General features: G+C 34.7%; 1 protein-coding gene across 1 annotated transcript; it reads right to left on the bottom strand.

The window, feature by feature from the left end:
• Nucleotides 1-344: 344 nt before the first annotated feature.
• On the bottom strand, nucleotides 345-8,508 carry LOC105054054 (uncharacterized). Its single transcript, XM_010935448.4, has 4 exons — nucleotides 7,721-8,508; nucleotides 7,444-7,643; nucleotides 1,152-1,232; nucleotides 345-1,070 (listed from the first exon to the last, which is right to left on the bottom strand). The coding sequence occupies exons 1-4, from the start codon at nucleotides 8,367-8,369 to the stop codon at nucleotides 663-665; spliced, it is 1,338 nt and encodes a 445-aa protein (XP_010933750.3). The 5' UTR covers nucleotides 8,370-8,508; the 3' UTR covers nucleotides 345-662.
• Nucleotides 8,509-18,439: the final 9,931 nt, after the last annotated feature.

Here is an 18,439-nt window from a genome sequence, read left to right on the forward strand (position 1 = left end):
CGCTTGAAGTTCCAACCAGGGGAATCAATCAAAAATAATATCACAGAAGGACAATTGGTCGACAACAAACACTACAAAAATTGCTTATAACACAGCCATTGCACAAGAAAGCATCATACCTCTGCTCACCAATATAATTTTCTAATATACTAAATCTGTGTTACATGAGCAGCGCAGGGACATCCCAGATGCATCTCAAAAAGATTTTCAAGGCTTCAATGGGGGAGAAAAATGTGAAGTTGCAATTTCTACACGCCTTGAATATTCTGATGAATGATATAAAAAGCAGCAGTTAGTTGGCAACAATGCCAAATTATCCCATCACATACTCCATGCCAACTAAGTTGCTGAACTTATCTGAATCTCTTGATAAACTGCTCAGGCCTTTGAATCCCCAGTATACAAAGAAAAGTCAAGATGGACAAGTCAAACATGATCAGAGAAGAGAAATAAGACATTTACCTACAACTAAGAAGTCTCTGTTTTCCTTTTCTACAACCACTTGCCTATATAAATTGCATGCAACCCATCTATAGTTCCTTCAAAATATAAGCAGAATCCCCACATGGTAATGTTAAATCAGCATCTTTGAAACAAGCAAAGGCAAGACTGGATAGAAGCTCTCAAAATGAAGTCTACTCCTAGAACATCAGACATGAACTTTAAGCGCTTGTGCTCAATTCAGCATTCGTAGGGACATTACCTCCATGAGGTCCTTCCCCATGATTGTTATACACTGCTGAACCACCCGAGCGACCTCCCCTTCCCCTTGAGTTGTAGTTTCTTGGATAGTATCCAGGGTCATAATACTGACTCTGCCCATTTTGATAACCGCCACCCCCACCTCGGCCACGACCACCACGACCATTTGGATAGCCCCTCCTGCCCCCACCTCCAGCACCACCACGACTTCCACCTCTCTGGTTCTGGTAACCCCTCCGATGAACGTATTGTTGATCCTTTGGTTCTGGATCTCTTTGGTTCAGCTCCTTCACATCTGCCTCCAGTTTCTGCTGCTCCTGTTGGACCGAGGCAACGTCGTCTGATGGGTTTAGCACATCTGCCTCATCCTGACAAGCAAAAAGTGAAATAAATTTGTGAAGATAAAGTTCGACAGAAGGCAAAATGTATTTTAATGCTTTAGTAGGTACCATCTTTGGAGGTTCATCAGCAGGATCAGACTGATGATCAGGGTGGACATCTGTTGGTTGAAAATCATCTTGCTCATCCTCCTGTCACAGCAAATCTCAGATCCCAAACTATTTTCCGTAACGATCAAATAGCATCTTAATATACAACAAACTTTAGATTACAAGACCTGCATCGCTGCTAGATAGTTTGTCGAATCGCTAACAATCATTGCATGCACAATTAAGGGAATAATGAAAAGGCATCAATGAGATATTCAAAGCAAAACAAGATAAGGTTCCTTGTAAAGCTAGAACAAATTAAAATATTAAGGTGATTTTTCTGATCTTCAATGATAGAAGCAAATGAAAGACATAGCAGCAAAACTCGATTTGATCAAAGCCAAAAAATTTCACCAAGATTCCGCCACACATATTGAGGTTCAGGAATGCAGATATATTTGCATGAAAGACAACAGTATATACAAGCGTCTAAACATTTGAGGGCTGTTGGATGTGCAGATTAGGAATCCAGTGAATTTTTGCACAATAACAGCAGTAGATACAAGTGATATATAGCATTGTGGGGCTATTTGGATGCTCAGATAAGTAATCCGGCGACTAGACTCTAGTTTGCAGCAGCCCAGGAATCTACCATCCCAGATAAGTAATCTGGTGGATGAACCTCAATTTTGAACCTATTCGGTGGTTCTCCTCATTAGAAAAACCCCGCAGCTAACTTTTCTCTTGTTGCACACACACACACACAGAAAAAAAAAAAACACGCTTCCCTTGCCTCGGGCCATAGCTCTTCCATCATCAGAGCAGTTCCATTTAATCCAAAGTGTAAAATACGTACATATCCTAGCAGTGCCTTAAAGCCCATCCAGATAACCAAACAGACTGATCGGTGGATAAACCCATTGTAAACCGATCCCCAGAAAAGGGGTAGTGGCCAGAAAAGGAGAAACACCCACACACCCCCAGAAAAACCTGATTCAGTAACCCAAAGAAATAGGAATGATGGATCCCTTTCAAAAGTTGATTCATGCTATGAGTTTTCTTAGGATTGTGCATTCTCTAATTGACACAACAATTACAACTCTAGTTCACCCCACAGCTAATCTTCATCCCATGTTTGTCCATATAGGGTTAATCCTATGAATAAACCCTGCAAGCATCCAAAACAAGCTTAAAAGATCAGCATAATCAGCCAACATTATGCCTTACGTTGGCATGAAATGGAAAACGGTAAACCCTAAAACTCTTGATTCGAAGAGTCAAACATAAAGAACGTAACTTGTTAGCTTTACATAACCAAATTAATCATAAAAGATGTTTAAACATCACTTGTTAGCTTCACATAGACATTACAACTTGTTAGATTAAAAGACCAATGCTACAATTTTAGTTGGCTAAAAGAGATACCATCAAAACTATGAAAGCGATATGGCATCATCCAGTGAAACGATCCACAACTTCCAAGATGCTATCAGAAAAGTTATCCCAGCAGTGTGGTTATGAACATAGATTGGACTTTCTACAAAATCCAATAAAATAATTTCTAGACTTTCAGAACCGGATTTTCCAAAAGTCTAAGATTGAAGCACCTTGGTGACACCGATTCACCATCAAACTCAAATACATTTCTCATTAATGGAAAAAGAAAATTTCCGTGGGTTAGATACTTTTGCAAAATCAACACTAAATTCACTCTACAATTTTAAAAGAAGATATACCATATGGCAATCAAAACTCACATGCATTAAGTTTGGTCTTATAAGGCTGCATAAGGGCATCTCTATATAACCACCATTTTCACTCACGGCAATTTCATTCCAAAAGTGACATTGGATGCATCGATTAAAAATAAAAGCCTTGAAAACTCCAAATTAGAACAGCTGGGTTATAATGAATGAAAATTTCTAATATTTGCACTTCTCCCTCAATGAAAATGATGGGATCATTTGTTTCGTGGAAAAAGAAGAGGAGAAAGTATAGTCAACAGGAAAATAAAAAAATGCCTCATGTTTGGTTGGAGGTTTCAAAGGAGAGAGATGGAAAAGTAGCTTCCATATGGAAATAAGTTTCCCATGTTTTATAGAAAAGAAAAACACATGGGGGGTATGGGAAAGCCACTTTCATATAGGCTGAAAATTGTAATAATTTTTTTTACCAAAAATGCCCTTAAGCAATCATGATCTTCTTGATAGCTATTTTAAATAGTTAATCTTAAACTATTAAAAATTACCGCAATATAAAGAAGTTGTGTTAATTTTAATATAAAAATATATTAATAACTATTAAAAATTACCACAAGATAAAGTTGTCTAACTACTAAAATTGTCAGAACTCTAAAAACTCAGCCTAATAAAAATTTTTAATACCTATTTTTAAATATTTTTATATTTAAAAATATTTTAAATAGCAATTAAAATTTATGCATGTGATGTTTTATAGGTATTTTACACCACTTTACTAAAGCGTAACAGATATTTTACACAACTTTCCAGAAAAGTAGATGCTTAACCAAACATAAGTCGCTCTAAAAAATATGTTTTCTATATCACTTATCCATGGTTAACTAAACATGCAAAAACCACTTTACCTCGTATCATATAACTGGGCATCGGCTTCCTAAGAACGACATTCCGGTGAGGTAAAGTTCTTCCCGCAAACGAAACAAGTCTGATATATGCTAGATTACAAATGCACGTCAATGGATCTAGTGGTTCATCAACAAAGGTACATTAGTTTGATGGGGTACATAGCATCTACAGAACTTGGGTAATGAAAAATCTACCCTCCTCCCCCCCAAACCAACACACACACACACACACACACACACAAAAAAAAAAAAAAAAATCAAGTATAACAATGGTGAGAGCCAAGCTAATACTAAGTTTGATCATCAATAAAAATTCCATTTGCACTTTTGCAGAGCTTTATATATATAAATTATTAAAGAAGAAAACATGACGCCATGAGAAACACAAAGTGCAGATATAGTTGAAATCTTGCACAAAAAACATCATATGAATCCATATCAATATGTTCAACAATGATAGCACAATGCCGATTACAACTTTTGAGTGCAATGCTCTAACAATAAAAACCAGTAATATAAACTCGGTACTGATTGCAAAACCACAGACCTCGTTAGAATCTTAAGATAATTAAGCAGCACAAACAGAACACTTGTTGGATATTTGTATGCCATAAACCATGATAGGCTATAAACAATAAAAACAATAATACACTGGGTACAAAACCACAGCCTTTTCAGAACCTTAAGATAGCTAAACAGCACAAGCAGAATGCTCATTATATATTTGTAGGCCATGAACTAACTATGATGTCCATCACATACTAGTATGGCATGGACATTTGTAATAAATGAATGCACAATGTAAAAGAAGAAAAGGAAAAACCTTGGCTAGCCTCCTCACAAGACATTATTTGAAAATCCAGTAATCAAAATTATGAACAAATTGAGCCAGAAATATAATGCAGCTGAACAAAACTAGTTGTCTCACAAAAAATGAAGCTTCTACATCTCTTCGAATAAGAACTATGTGGAAGAGAGAAGGAATAAGGGTTACAAATATTCTAAATTTCTAACTTCAGAATCCACGCCTGATGCTTGTTTCTGGAATTTTAATCTAAATTTGGTGCTAATCAGAATCAGTTCAATCCCAGTCAATTCTGTTTCTACATAGAGTTTGGGGTCAGGTATGCATCAAAAAATTCATGAAGAATTCTATATTTGGGTCATGGTCTAGGTTTGGTAAAGACATACTCAAACTGAACTAGCAAATATACCTGATGGTTGTTACGTGTATCGTATGATAGTAAAAATTCATGAAGAATTCCTAGGCTTCATGCTAGGTATGGCAATGGGTCAAGTATGGGTCGAGTATGCCATTACCCGTACCCACCCCACAATTGGGAACCACATACCCATACCCATTTTTTACCTGCCTCGGGACGGGGCGGGTAAAGCTGTAAAAACCTTTTTTTTTTTTTTTGGGTAAACAAATCAAAGTAATAAAAAAATAAATATAAAAGTAAATCTCAGTACTTCATATAATATTAAACAAAATAAAAGTTGCAGACATAAAACATAACAAACCAAATATTCAATAATAATAGAAATAACAAACAGAAATATTGTTCTTTAGAAAGTCAAATATCCCTTAAACTGATACAAGCATTCAATCAACAAAACGAACAATCAATCATGTATTTGTTAGCCTTTAATTAATCTTTCTCATGATCGATCATAATACTTTCTTCTCCATTATCATCATAATTATCATAATCATCAAGGTGATATATAATTAGGTTGGCTTTGGGGCATGCATTATCATTATCCACACCCACCCCGAATCTGCTGCAGGTTTTAGAATGAAGACCCGTCCCCACTGTCAACTTTAAACAGATTGGGTAAAACCCACTCCATTAGCATCAAGTCAGGCTGGGTACTTGACGGGGCGGAGTAAATTGCCACCTCTACTCCATTCTAGGTTTAGTAAAACTATACCCCAGTGTTAGAAGGCAACACAACTTTGTCACCAATCTATACCCAAAAGACAAAAGGACCTACTTTTCAAGAACAACCTCACTAACCTATTGAGAAACATAAAAACAGAATATTGAGAGCAATGTCAAAACTTCCTATATTCACTTCATAGTCATGGCTCAAAAAGATAATCACTCGCCCTATGTTAGAAAAATAGCAAGAAACATTACATAGAACAACCAAGGATATAAGGACACTTCAATACCATTTATGCTAGCACATGCCATCACACATTAACAAGTATCAAAGATCATCGAGGCGATACACACTACGATAGGTTCACAAATGATGGTGCATATTTAAACTGATTTCCCATCTTAAACGAGTTGCAACAATCCTGTTCGGAAATCGTTCCAATCAAATTCTTTTTGGCCTTTTTTTCAAAAGAAAGGATTATAAGGCTTGAACCACAAATTGGATAAAGGCATCTCATCATATAATATTCTCAAAGCATCAAGCATGTCTATAAAACCTACTACGAGGATTTCTTTATTTTGACTTTTGAGATTACATGTGCCTTTAGTGAGTAAACGTAAAAGTGCTGCGTTAGTTTGCATGACAAATTACACGAAACTGTAGTTTACATGATGCACAACAATCAGCACATGCATGCACACATATACATGCATACATATATGAATTAGAAGTCTTATAATTTTGCCATTTCGTGTTTTCAAAATAAGACTAGTTGAACAAGGGGGTTATATCTAAAGCTTCTTTTGCAAAGCAGTTCCAGCTGATATGCATCCAGCAATGTGCATTAGTACAGCAGTGCGAATCCTTCTTACAAATTTGATTAGACCATCATACAGTATGCTTAACCCTTAAGCAAATAACAACAGAAAGCCTCCTATCTCCTTCCTTCCCCTATGTTTATATTCAAAGTGTCTATTGCAAAGCAGTTCCAACTGATATGTATCTAGAGCGCAAATGCTTTTACAAACTTGCTGGGACCATGATTCACGATACTTTAACCCTTAAGCATAATAATAGCAGAAAGCCTCCTAACTCCTCCATTTTCATCTAAACTTCAAAACACCTTCAAGCTCATGAACCCACTAAAATATCATATCTTGCTTGACTGATCAATCTATACTTGATATGACCAACATTGAACCATGTTATGCAAAACGGATATCACCTTCGATTTAATTGCAAATCAATTGTAACTCAACTAAAGCATTCAAAATTTTTAACATGTTCACAGGCACATTCTGTTTTCTTCTGATCAATTCAGTTGCACAAATAATCAGCATTGCAAGATGCCCTTAACTATATGAGAACTTACAAATTCCTCTAAAATTAGAAGAGATGAACACAAAATTGTATAAAATATTATCAGTTGCCATTGGATCTATTTCCAATAAGGAGGGAAGTATAAGAAGGAACTCATCATTTTTATTAGTCCTCGTTTTCCATGGCTATGTATAAGCCTGAAAACAAGCCACATTTGTGGATCAAACTTGGCAGCACTACGTTCAATCTCCTCAAGCACATTAGTTGGATTGACGGACATATTCCAATACATGGTACACCTTCCAGTTCCCTAATATGAAGAAAATAAAGAGGAAAAAAAATGCAAGGAAAGGGAGAGGCCTGACGTTCAAAGTGATGCTAAATATTAATAACAAACAGAACCAATAAATAACAGGAGACATAATGGCAAAACACACACACACACATAAAAGAAAAGGCAACGAACTTTGGCATAATATTATGCAGTAAAGAATTCACCTTCTGCTGATAATGTGCTGGGGAACCTTCGATTTGGACAACAGGTGATGCCACAGTGGTGGCCTCAGAAATCTGCACTTGGTGAGTCGTGCTGTATTTCCCGACAGCCGCAGCCACATCCACTGGAGCTTTCATCTCTGGTGTTGCGGTGAAGTAGTCTGACGCCATAATCTTGTCCAGCTTGTCCCTTAATCCAGCATCTGCAAACCAACCCAATAGTCTAAAACCAAGAATACCAATAAAAATTCAATGAACAGCCTAGGTGGCAGACAGATACAGGTCAACGAGGCCCCTGGATGAATGGGCTGATCGGACTTCTGGAGCCAGAGCCTGGCACGCTGGAGGCATTCCTGGAGCGCGTTCTTGTGGGAGACCCCGGAGTAGGCCGGCCTTGAGATCACGAGCGAGCCGAGCGCCGAGATTGTGTCGAGGTCCCGCTCACCAAGCAAATCGGTGGCATCGTCGGTCACATAGTCATAAGTCAAGCAGCAGTCGCGCTCGTGCGTCCGCGTAAGCATCATGGCAGTGAACTCGTTCTGAGGCTTGACATCAAAGAGGTTGCCGAAGTAGAGCAAGACCACGAGGTCCTCGATGGCCTTATCGTCGGGCTGCGTGGCAGCGGCGGCGGGAGGAGGGGAGGATTGTTGGGGCGGCGGTGAGGAGAGGCGGGAGAACTCGTCGTGGAGGGCGGCCGCGAGAGGGGAGCGGAGCTTCTCGAGCTCGTCGATTAGGGCGGTGACGGCAGGCTTGGAGCGGAGGAGTTCCTCCTGCTCCTTGTTCAGGGATTTTCCCTGGATCAGGCTCTCCTCCGTTTGGAGGATGCGATTGTGCTTCTTTCGCAAAGCCCTGAGCCGCTTGCTTATCAGGCTCAGCACCGGCCCTTCCGTCTCCGCCGCCGCCGCCGCCGATAGCCCCGAAACCGCCATTAGAACACGCCCTCTCTCTCTCTCTCTCTCTCTCTCCCCCTCCCTCCCTCCTCTTCTCCTCTCTCAGATGGGATGGCCGCTGGGATGAGAGAGAGAAGGGTTTAAAGAGCCGGGGGAGGGGGAGTTGTGGAGATGCGAGGCAGGGGTTTTGATGGGAGAGGAACGGGATGGCGATTGGATAGGGGCCCTTTGGGCTGGGGAATTGAAGGGCTACTAAGTATACGGCTTTGAGAATCGTGCATGATGTGTGTCAATTGAAACGCCCAGAATTGGAGTAACGCTTGGGGACCGTACGATGGTGCTCGAAAAGTCGCGCGGCTTTGATGAGATGTTGATGGGGCTTTGGGCCTTGCTATGGTTGGATGTCTAAACTCCATGGGTTTCTTCGTTGTTAAGAAATCCTTGTCCGGCACGGATTCCGCTGATAAATTATTGATTTTTGAGTGGTTGAATAATTTGTTTAATTGATTAAAACAAGTGCGTTATGGGTACGTAAGAGATAGGTTTTATTTGCCGGCCAGCTTTGTGCAGCTATTTTATTGCGGTTGCGTACAAGCTACTTGGGAACTCATGACCCCTTCAACCGTTATGGTCCACACTTGCTAGTTGCTACAGCTAGGTAAACAAATATTACTGGCTAAATGGCTTCACCAATCTCCAACAGAAAATCTTGTGCTGCAGCATTGTTCGTGTTGCTTGCTTTGAAACGACAGGATGGTTGGTGTTCGATATAATGCCCAAAATAGGAGTTTTATAAAGAAAAACATGTGGCATGAGATGGTTTGCTAGGATCAAACGAAAAGAGTCGAGGATCTGGAGGCTTTGTTGTTCTTAATTGTTTCGTTCTTGTAGTTGGGCATTCTTCTTGTACGTATCCAGATTTGGACGTGTAGGACCATGTTCGGATGAACTATGTGTTTGAGAGCATGGAAACAATCTGGCATTTCTCACGGAAAGAAACTCTGTTATTTTCTTTTAATGTGTATCTTTTACTCTTTCAAGGGTTAGTTTTTTTTTTGTGCCTTTTAAACAAAACAACAAGATGCAATTGATTGCAATGGTCACATACCCACCCCTCTTCTGGTTGCAGTCAAAATACTTGTAAACTGTATCATGTTCTCGGTATGTTCTCAGTGCCACAAAATTCTGGAACTTATTTGGATCCTTATAGTCCTTGTTTAGTCTTTGACACAGATAAAGTTATTGATTTTAGTTCTACTTGTACTATAATCTTGGTTGGACAAAAATGGTGTCATTTGGTTGTCAGGCAGAAAGAGTTTTTTTTTTTTTTTTTTTCAAAAAAGGGTTTACATAAATTTTATAATTGATTTGATTTCAAAATATGGATTGATTTCATTGCACTAGAAAAGATGGTAACAAGCAAAAATGCTGCATACAAAATTATACCTCGAGGAACTTGGCATATTGTAACTTGTTTGATTGCCATTCAAGTTTTAACTCTTACAAGTTTAGCATTTTAAGCCTTCCCCGTTTACGTGGTTAGACCCCTGCATTGTGCATGCTTTTATAAACTATTACCCTCGTACTAAGCAGTCAAAGTAGGAGAAAGTTCCCACCAATTCAATTAGAAATTAGAGGCAGATAGCGTAACATGAGTATATTAATTATCAGTCTAGTAGTCCAAGTCCATGACTTATATTATTCTATCTTTGCTCACGAAAAAATATTTGTTGCAACAATGATGCCACGTCAAATCTATAACAAATCAATAAAATTTTTTATATTTTATCGGTTATCATGTATTTCATCGATTTTTATAGGTAATATCCCACACTATCTTTCTGTATTTTTCTCATTTTCGACTGTTAATTGATTTGTTATAATAGTGACCACCGTTGCAACAAAAATTTACTCTTTTGCCTGTGCTTCCAACTCTTCTTTCAATCTTCCTGCATGGTCCTGATTTGTATGCTTAATCACCAATCCATTCTTAAATTTTATCGGAGCCAAACACCGGCATGCGTCAAAATCAGAGGCAGATAGTGTAACATAAATATATTAATTATCAGTCTATTGGTCCAAATCTATGACTTACATTATTCTATCTTTATCCATATTTCCAACGCTTCTCTCAATCTTCTTGCATTATCCTGATTTGTATGCTCAATTGCTAATCCATTCTTAAATTTTTTTGGAGCCAAACCCAGCATGCGTCTCCCCGACATACTGTATATTTACATGCAACCCAAAATTCAGCAAATCAATTTGAAACTCTCTACGAACACATTTTAAATATTAAAATTAAGCTTTTTTACCAAAAGAAAAAAAAGAAAAAGCTTGAATATGAAATGATCATAGGATAAGTATTATACGTCCACAATCATCCAATTATTTTTCATCAAAAAATCTCCGACAATTTCCATGAGAATTTCAAATGCTGTTGAGATGCCTGTTGTCTTTGCTGTGCGGTCGCTAATGAGTGATCCCAGGGGATAAAAGGTAGAGATATTTGGAGAAGAAAAGGAGCGGCATACTTTAGGAGGGTGCTTTATTTAATTAATTTAAAAAAAATATTTATAAAAATAATTTAATTTTTAATTTATTTATCAGATTGATGTAAAAAGGATAAAATATCATTTTGAATGGCGCTTTATCATCATCACGTCACTCCCCATTTTCCACACAGACGATGCAAAAAAAAAAAAATTTAAAATCGCCAAAACAAATGGTGTCTTTCAAAACGCCATTCCAAATGATGTCTTAAAAAATATCATTTGTTTTGGCGATTTTAAATTTTTTTTAAAAAAATAATAAAAAATAAAAAAATAAAAATTTTAAATTTATAAAAAAATAAAAATTATAATTTTGATAAAAATAAAAATTATCATTTCAAATTAGTATCCCCATTTCAAATTATCTTTTTAAAAAAATATCTGAAAAAAAAAATTACTGTAAAAAAAATTAAAAATACCATAAAAAAAATTGAAAAGAAATAGAAATTATAATTCTAAATTTTAAGAATATAAAAATTTTAATTTTAATTCAAATAAAAATCATCATTTCAAATTACAATCTCCTTTTCAAATTAATTTTTCTAAAAAAATATCATAAAAGAAGAAAAAAATGAAAAAAAATAAAAATTACAAATTTAAATAAATTTTAAAAAATAAAAATTCTAATTTTAATATAAATAAAAAAGATAATTTTAAATTCTTTTATCCATTTTAAAAAATATCTCAAAAAAATATTAAAAAATTAAAAAAATACCATACAAAAAGAAAAAATGAGAAAAAAATAAAAATTATAATTTTAAATTTAAAAAAATAAAAATTTTAATTTTAATTCAAATAAAAAACATCATTTTAAATTACTTTCTCCATTTCAAATTAATTTTTTTAAAAGAATATATCAAAAAAATAAAAAATTAAAAAAACCATAAAAAAGTAAAAAATTATAAAAATTATAAAAATTATAATTTTTAATTAAAAAAGTAAAATTTTTAATTTTAATTAAAATAAAAAATACCATTTCAAATTACTTTCCATATTTCAAATTATTTTTTTTTAAAATATTCCAAACAAAAAAGAAAAAAATGAGAAAAAAATAAAAATTATAATTTTAAATTTTAAAAAATAATAATTTTAATTTTAATTTAAATAAAAAAGATAATTTCAAATTATTTTCTCTATTTAAAATTAATTTTTTTAAAAAAAATCCAAAAGAAAATCTTAAAAATTTAAAAAAATAAAATATACCATAAAAAAGAAAAAAATGAGAAAGAAATGAGAAAAAAATAAAAGTTATAATTTTAAATTTAAAAAAATAAAAATTTTAATTTTAATTCAAATAAAAAACATCATTTCAAATTACTTTTTTCATTTAAAATTAATTTTTTTTAAAAATATGTCAAAAAATAAAAACATAAAAAGTGCCATAAAGAAGCAAAAAATTTAAAAAAAATAGAAAAAAAAATAAAAATTATAATTTTAAATTTAGAACAAATAAAATTTTTAATTTTAATTAAAATTAAAAAATATCATTTCAAATTATTTTTTCCATTTCAAATTATTTTTTTAAAAAAATATTTCAAACAAAGATAAAAAAATGAGAAAAAAATAAAAATTATAATTTAAAATTTTTAAAAATAAAAATTTAAATATTAATATAAATAAAAATATAATTTCAAATTATTTTTCTCATTTAAAATTATTTTTTTAAAAAAATATTCCAAAAAAATCTTAAAAAATTAAAAAAAATAAAAAATACCATAAAAAAAGAAAAATGAAAAAAAAATAAAAATTATAATTTTAAATTTAAAAAAATAAAAATTTTAATTTTAATTCAAATAGGAAACATAATTTCAAATTATTTTCTTCATTTTAAATTAATTAATTTTTTTTTATACCGCACCGTACGTAGCTGTTTGTGCCCGTACCAGATCGAGATGTGTCAGTACGGTTCGATTCTTCTCATAATTAAATTATTCGATATATTATTATTATTTATATTATAATTTTTATAGCCCTTTTAGCATAATTTTTTCTCTCCTAATATTCTAAGACACATTAGAGTATGTGTATCCATATCCACAAAGCATAATATCCATCACTTGAAATAAAATAATATAAAATAAAATTAATAATTAATAATATTAAATAAAATAAAAATATCAAGCGTACAAAAAATAGTACAATAAAAATTTCAAAAATACTAAGTACAAATCTAAAAAAGACTAAGTCCCATAAGAACGTTGTGGTGCCCATGATCGCTTTGACCTGCTCAGAAAGGTCCTCAATGGCTGCTCCTGCTCTTGCTGTGATGGCTCCTCCCCTATATTAGTGGAAGAGGTCTGCTGGTCATGCTGCTCAGGAATAACTGATGCTGTCGGATTATCTACGAACTGAGCGACCCACTCAACCCTCTCATCTGGATACACGAATGGGCCTGAAAAGAAAGTATCATACTCATGTGGCTAACTAGTACCCGATGATGTCATCTGGGGGATGTAGGAAGAAGAAGGCGCTGTCATCTATGGATCAAAAGGCAGTGGCATCTGTGCAGCATCTAGTGATGACATCTGCGGAATATGCGGTGATGGTATATGTGAAATATATGGTGACGGCATATATCTCATATCTGATGCATCAGCTGCTCCATACCAAGGCGCACAGCTAAATAGATCAACACCAATCGCCACCAATGTTCCGAAACTTGTTCTCTCTATCTCACGCAGTATCCGAATCCGTTCATCCTCATCAGTCGTAGATAAAGCATGACGATCGTCTAACACAAGACCCGACATAGAATCAGTCTACAAAATAAAAATAAAACATTCAATATACTGTAAAATATAAAATAAAAATATAACACAAACAATATAAACTAATTTTCGTAGTCTTACCAAAAGACGCACAGCAGAACTCTCGCCATCGTATCTAGAAACTGCATACCGAGGCTGTCCAATGACTCGCACTGTAATGCTAAAAAATCAAGCCATGCATCCTCGGTATATGAACGGCCTCTCAAAATAGGATCACCATGAACAATGTGATCTCGACGTGCATCCCAAATATTGATGTACTCTGCATGTCTGATACGTTAGTCAATACAAGCTCTCCCTCATCGATCAATATGTTGAAGTCCCTGACTGGTATCAAACTGCTCTAGGATGTCCTGAATCTGATCAAACTGCCGCAGGACACGATCAAAAAGATGCCACTTTACCACATCAAAATAAATAAGTGGCACCCTAGTAGTCCATATGTCATGTCCAACTATACACATCTGCGGCAATATAGCCAATATCTCATCTGTATATGGCTCCCACAAAAATTGATAGAGTTAAAATAAAAAAAATTAGTAAACTAAAATTTTAATAGATTATGAATACTGTAAAATGATATTTGTAAAAAATTTAAAATTTATCCGTCTATATGTAACAACTAATGTATCCAACTGGCACCTATAAACCCGTGCCACTTTCATCGATACGTGATGAACGTTGAATGCAACGTTCCATCTGTTTCACAATCTACTCATTTTAAATAAATTTTATTAAATTTAAAATAGCAAGTTTCAAATAAAAAAAGTAATATTTTTATACCTATATTCTAATGGTCCATCTAGTCTGAATGAAACATCAGGATCATGCTGCTCTGATGGCATCTTGACCAACTATCATTGTAATGGACTGATAGTCGGCATACGCTCTCATACCCAAATCTGCAAATTTTAAAAAAATCATACATGATATACCCAATGTGAAATATAATTGAAAATTAAAAATAAAAAATTTTAATTCACATACCTGTAATAATATAAAATAACCACCAATCTCGTTCTGATCAGTATAAGAATCCCGACACATAGCTATGTACAGGCAAGCTAGTACTGCACTGCCCCAACTGAATCTACGAGTGAAGTCTAAATCCTCTAATAATGGCAAAAATATCAACTTCATCTTATTCGATGAAGTATTGGGTAACAGGACACCACCTAACAACCGCAGCATCTGACCCCTAATATACTGCTGCATCATCTCCTCTGGTGCATCATCCGCAATATGAAAATATTGATAACGATCATCCAAACACTCAATCCTGAGTCGTGAATGATCGAAAAAGTATACGTTGGACTCAAACTTTAGCAATCGCAAGCACAAAGCCTACCACTCCAGAATGGTAAGCGTGGGATCAACTCCGATAACTGGATCGCCATCAACTGGTAGTCCAGTAAGGATGCTGACATCCTGTAAAGTGATGGTCACCTCATCAAATGGAAGATGAAATGTGTGTGTCTCTGAATGCCATCTCTCAAGCAAAGCAGTAATAAGATCAACGTTCATCTGTATACGATCAATCCGATATACTCCATAAAATCTAAGATATCGTAAATAATCCAGTACTCTATGTGGGATGTCCTCTGTCCTCCAGAAGTCAGCATCGGATTGTCGTAGACGAAGGTGTCTGGGCTCCTGTAATAAAATATAATAATTAGATAATGTATATGACTTTTTTAAAAAAAATTAAATAGTAAATAGGATTGGAATGCTTACACCGCTATCTAAAATAATCTGTGATCGATGGTGCTCTTGTAATATAAGAATACTGCCTTCTCGAAGATCGGGATGCCGCGGATCGTAAGTCATAATACGCTAATGAATCTAAAATAATGATATTATCACAAGTATATTAAAAAATAAGAAATATGATAGCCATTCATTTTATGAGAAATATATTTTAAATACAATATTGTCACACAATACAACTTAAACACAAAATTCAGTTCATCTCTAGATATTAAACAAGTATATTCAAATACAATATCACATAAATATATAAAATAATGATGAAAATACATCTTCGGAGTCTTTAATTTCTTCCACTGCTTGAAGTTGAAGTGTATTGAAGTATCCTAGGACAGCGACGGCGGTCATGACCCTGTTCCTTACAAATGCCACAGTGGTTATTACTTCTTATTTGCCTATCATCCATTTTATTTCGTAGTCTTGTTGACTTTGGTCTACCTTTCTGCTTGGGTATCAAACGATGATGATAAAAAATATATTTGAACATACGTGTATGCATCCAATAATCTTCATGTGGTAATGGATTAAAGTCACCACTCCAAGCATTCATATATGCTGTAATTGTATATGCATCATCCAAAAAATTACTAAAATATACAGCAATTTCTTGACGCACAGCTAAAACATATGAACATGGATATTTGTATATGCTCTACTTTCTACAAGAATATTTTTTTTCAGCTAAAGTAACAGTATGATAATTTTCTCCACCTCGTAATCCTGCACTTGCTCTCCTTGTAAATACTTCATATATGCCTCTTTGAAGGTTGAATGCTGTTATTCGGTACTGGTTAGCTTTAACTTGATCTTCAGCAATCTTAATTGCAATATGAGAAGTAAAAAGATTATTTGAATTCTCCTCTACATATCTCAAGGCTTGGGCATGTCTCGTATTGAAGTATTTCATAAGACAATAAAATGTCATTTGAACATAAGCTGTAATTGGCACATTTCTAGCTCCTCGTAAAATACTGTTAAAAATCTCCGACAAATTTGTAGTTAAGACACCATAGCGCAAGCCATCATCATATGCCAATGTCCACTTCTTCTTTTCTATCTCGGACAACCAGTTCCAAGCCTCTTCATTCACTGTTCTGATCCTACCCATGATAAAGTTGAACTTGCGAACTTGATGAGTGCTTCCTTCTTGCCATACTGCTCTTTTCAGCTGCATATTTTTAAAATGAGTATTGAAATTACTATAGATATGTCTTAAGCAGTATCGATAATAGGCACGTGGTGGACTCCATCCAATAGACTCATCTGCGATGGCATTTAATATACTTGGATGTCTGTCAGAAATTAAGCATATTCCATTTCTATCTTTGACGATATGTGTTCTGAGCTGGAAAAGAAACCAACTCCAACTTGCAATCGTCTCCCCATCCACAATTGCATATGCTAATGAAAATATCCTATTCTCTGCATCAATTCCTGTTATAATTAACATCTTATCTTTAAACTTTCCATATAAGTGCGTACCATCAATACTGATTACAGGACGACAGTGCGTAAAATCTTGGATAAATGGTTTGAAAGCTCAGAAAATATAATTTAAAACTCAGATATTGAAATTCACAGTTTGAAAAAAAATTCTATGAAATAACTGTACCGGGATTTGCATGTTGAAGTGCAGCCATATAGTATGGTAATTTAGCATAAGACGGCTCCCATTCTCCATAAATATCAACCAATGCCTTCCGCTTTCCACACCATGGTTTCATGTATGACACTGTATATTGAAATTGATCATTAACGGTTGTCACAATAGCTTCAACTTTAACATCGAGATCTTTTTCAACAATATGTCGGACTAGTGTGCCAATCATTCTTCCACTAATATGTTTGTGGTCTCGACTCAATCCCGTAAACAAACAAGTGTGAGGACCCTCATATTTTATGATTTAAAAATATCCATATTTTTTTAACAATGTAGCACGAAGCCTTCTTTTACAATTTTGAACATTATCTGATGATATACATCGTACGGACCATAATTTCAAATGCGACTGAACTACATTGTATGTCCGATGCTTCATAATGTGATAAAGATCAATAGCTCTCCTTATATAATCTTTACTCTCAAATATTAGATCTTTAAAAAATTCAGTCATCGAGGAGTCTCAAAACTGATAGTTAGAGTTCAATCTTCGACCAGTACTAGCACAACCATCATCATCTAAATTTATATCGTTAAAAAATTATGGAGGTTCGTGCAAACGAAGTTGAGGTTCTTCCACATTAATATTAGCCTGAACATCTTCAGCATTATTCTTATCTTCACCATCATCATTACTGCTACTGTCCTCATCCATCCAATAGTCTTCATCTCCACTTTCATCTGACTCAAAGTCTAGATTATCAAAATTTATTCCACCGACTACCCAGTCATCATTCCCTATATAAGTGTCATATCCTGCACTTACCACTACTTCTAACAAAAGAGAAGTCACTATAGCAGAAGACACAGGAGAAGTCACCATAGGACTCTGAATAATTAGACAACTAGGACTGGCAGTAGTGGAATGTTATTCTGCAAATATGATTTCAACACTATCGGTTTGCACCATAAGAGTTACGAAAGGTGAGAAAGGCCCAACATTATTGTCCATTTGAGTTAAAAGCCGACTATAGTATCCAAAGCTCAGTACATCTTTCTTTTCAATATATAATTCTAAAAATCGATATTCTGAATATTTCAAAAGAAATATCAGTATTTGTTCGACATCTTCATCGTCATCAATTGAAACTAAGATATAATTGCTCTGTATTAATTGTCCTGACAGATTAGGAGATTTTCATTTTAATTTTATTTTATATTTTTTTGTCTACAGGAATACTGCTGTATAAATAATCCAATAATCCTTGACGTGATAATGATGAAGATACTCTAATCATCCGATTTGCAAGGTGACTATACTGCACACCAGTTTCATCATTCTGTATCATGTCATCATAATACAATAGTACACGAAATCGAGTACTGGCCATTTTCTCAGAGAAACCTATGACAAAATCAAAA

The sequence above is a fragment of the Elaeis guineensis genome, chromosome 2 (assembly GCF_000442705.2).
Source record: "Elaeis guineensis isolate ETL-2024a chromosome 2, EG11, whole genome shotgun sequence".
In the NCBI taxonomy this organism is placed as follows: Eukaryota; Viridiplantae; Streptophyta; class Magnoliopsida; order Arecales; family Arecaceae; genus Elaeis; species Elaeis guineensis.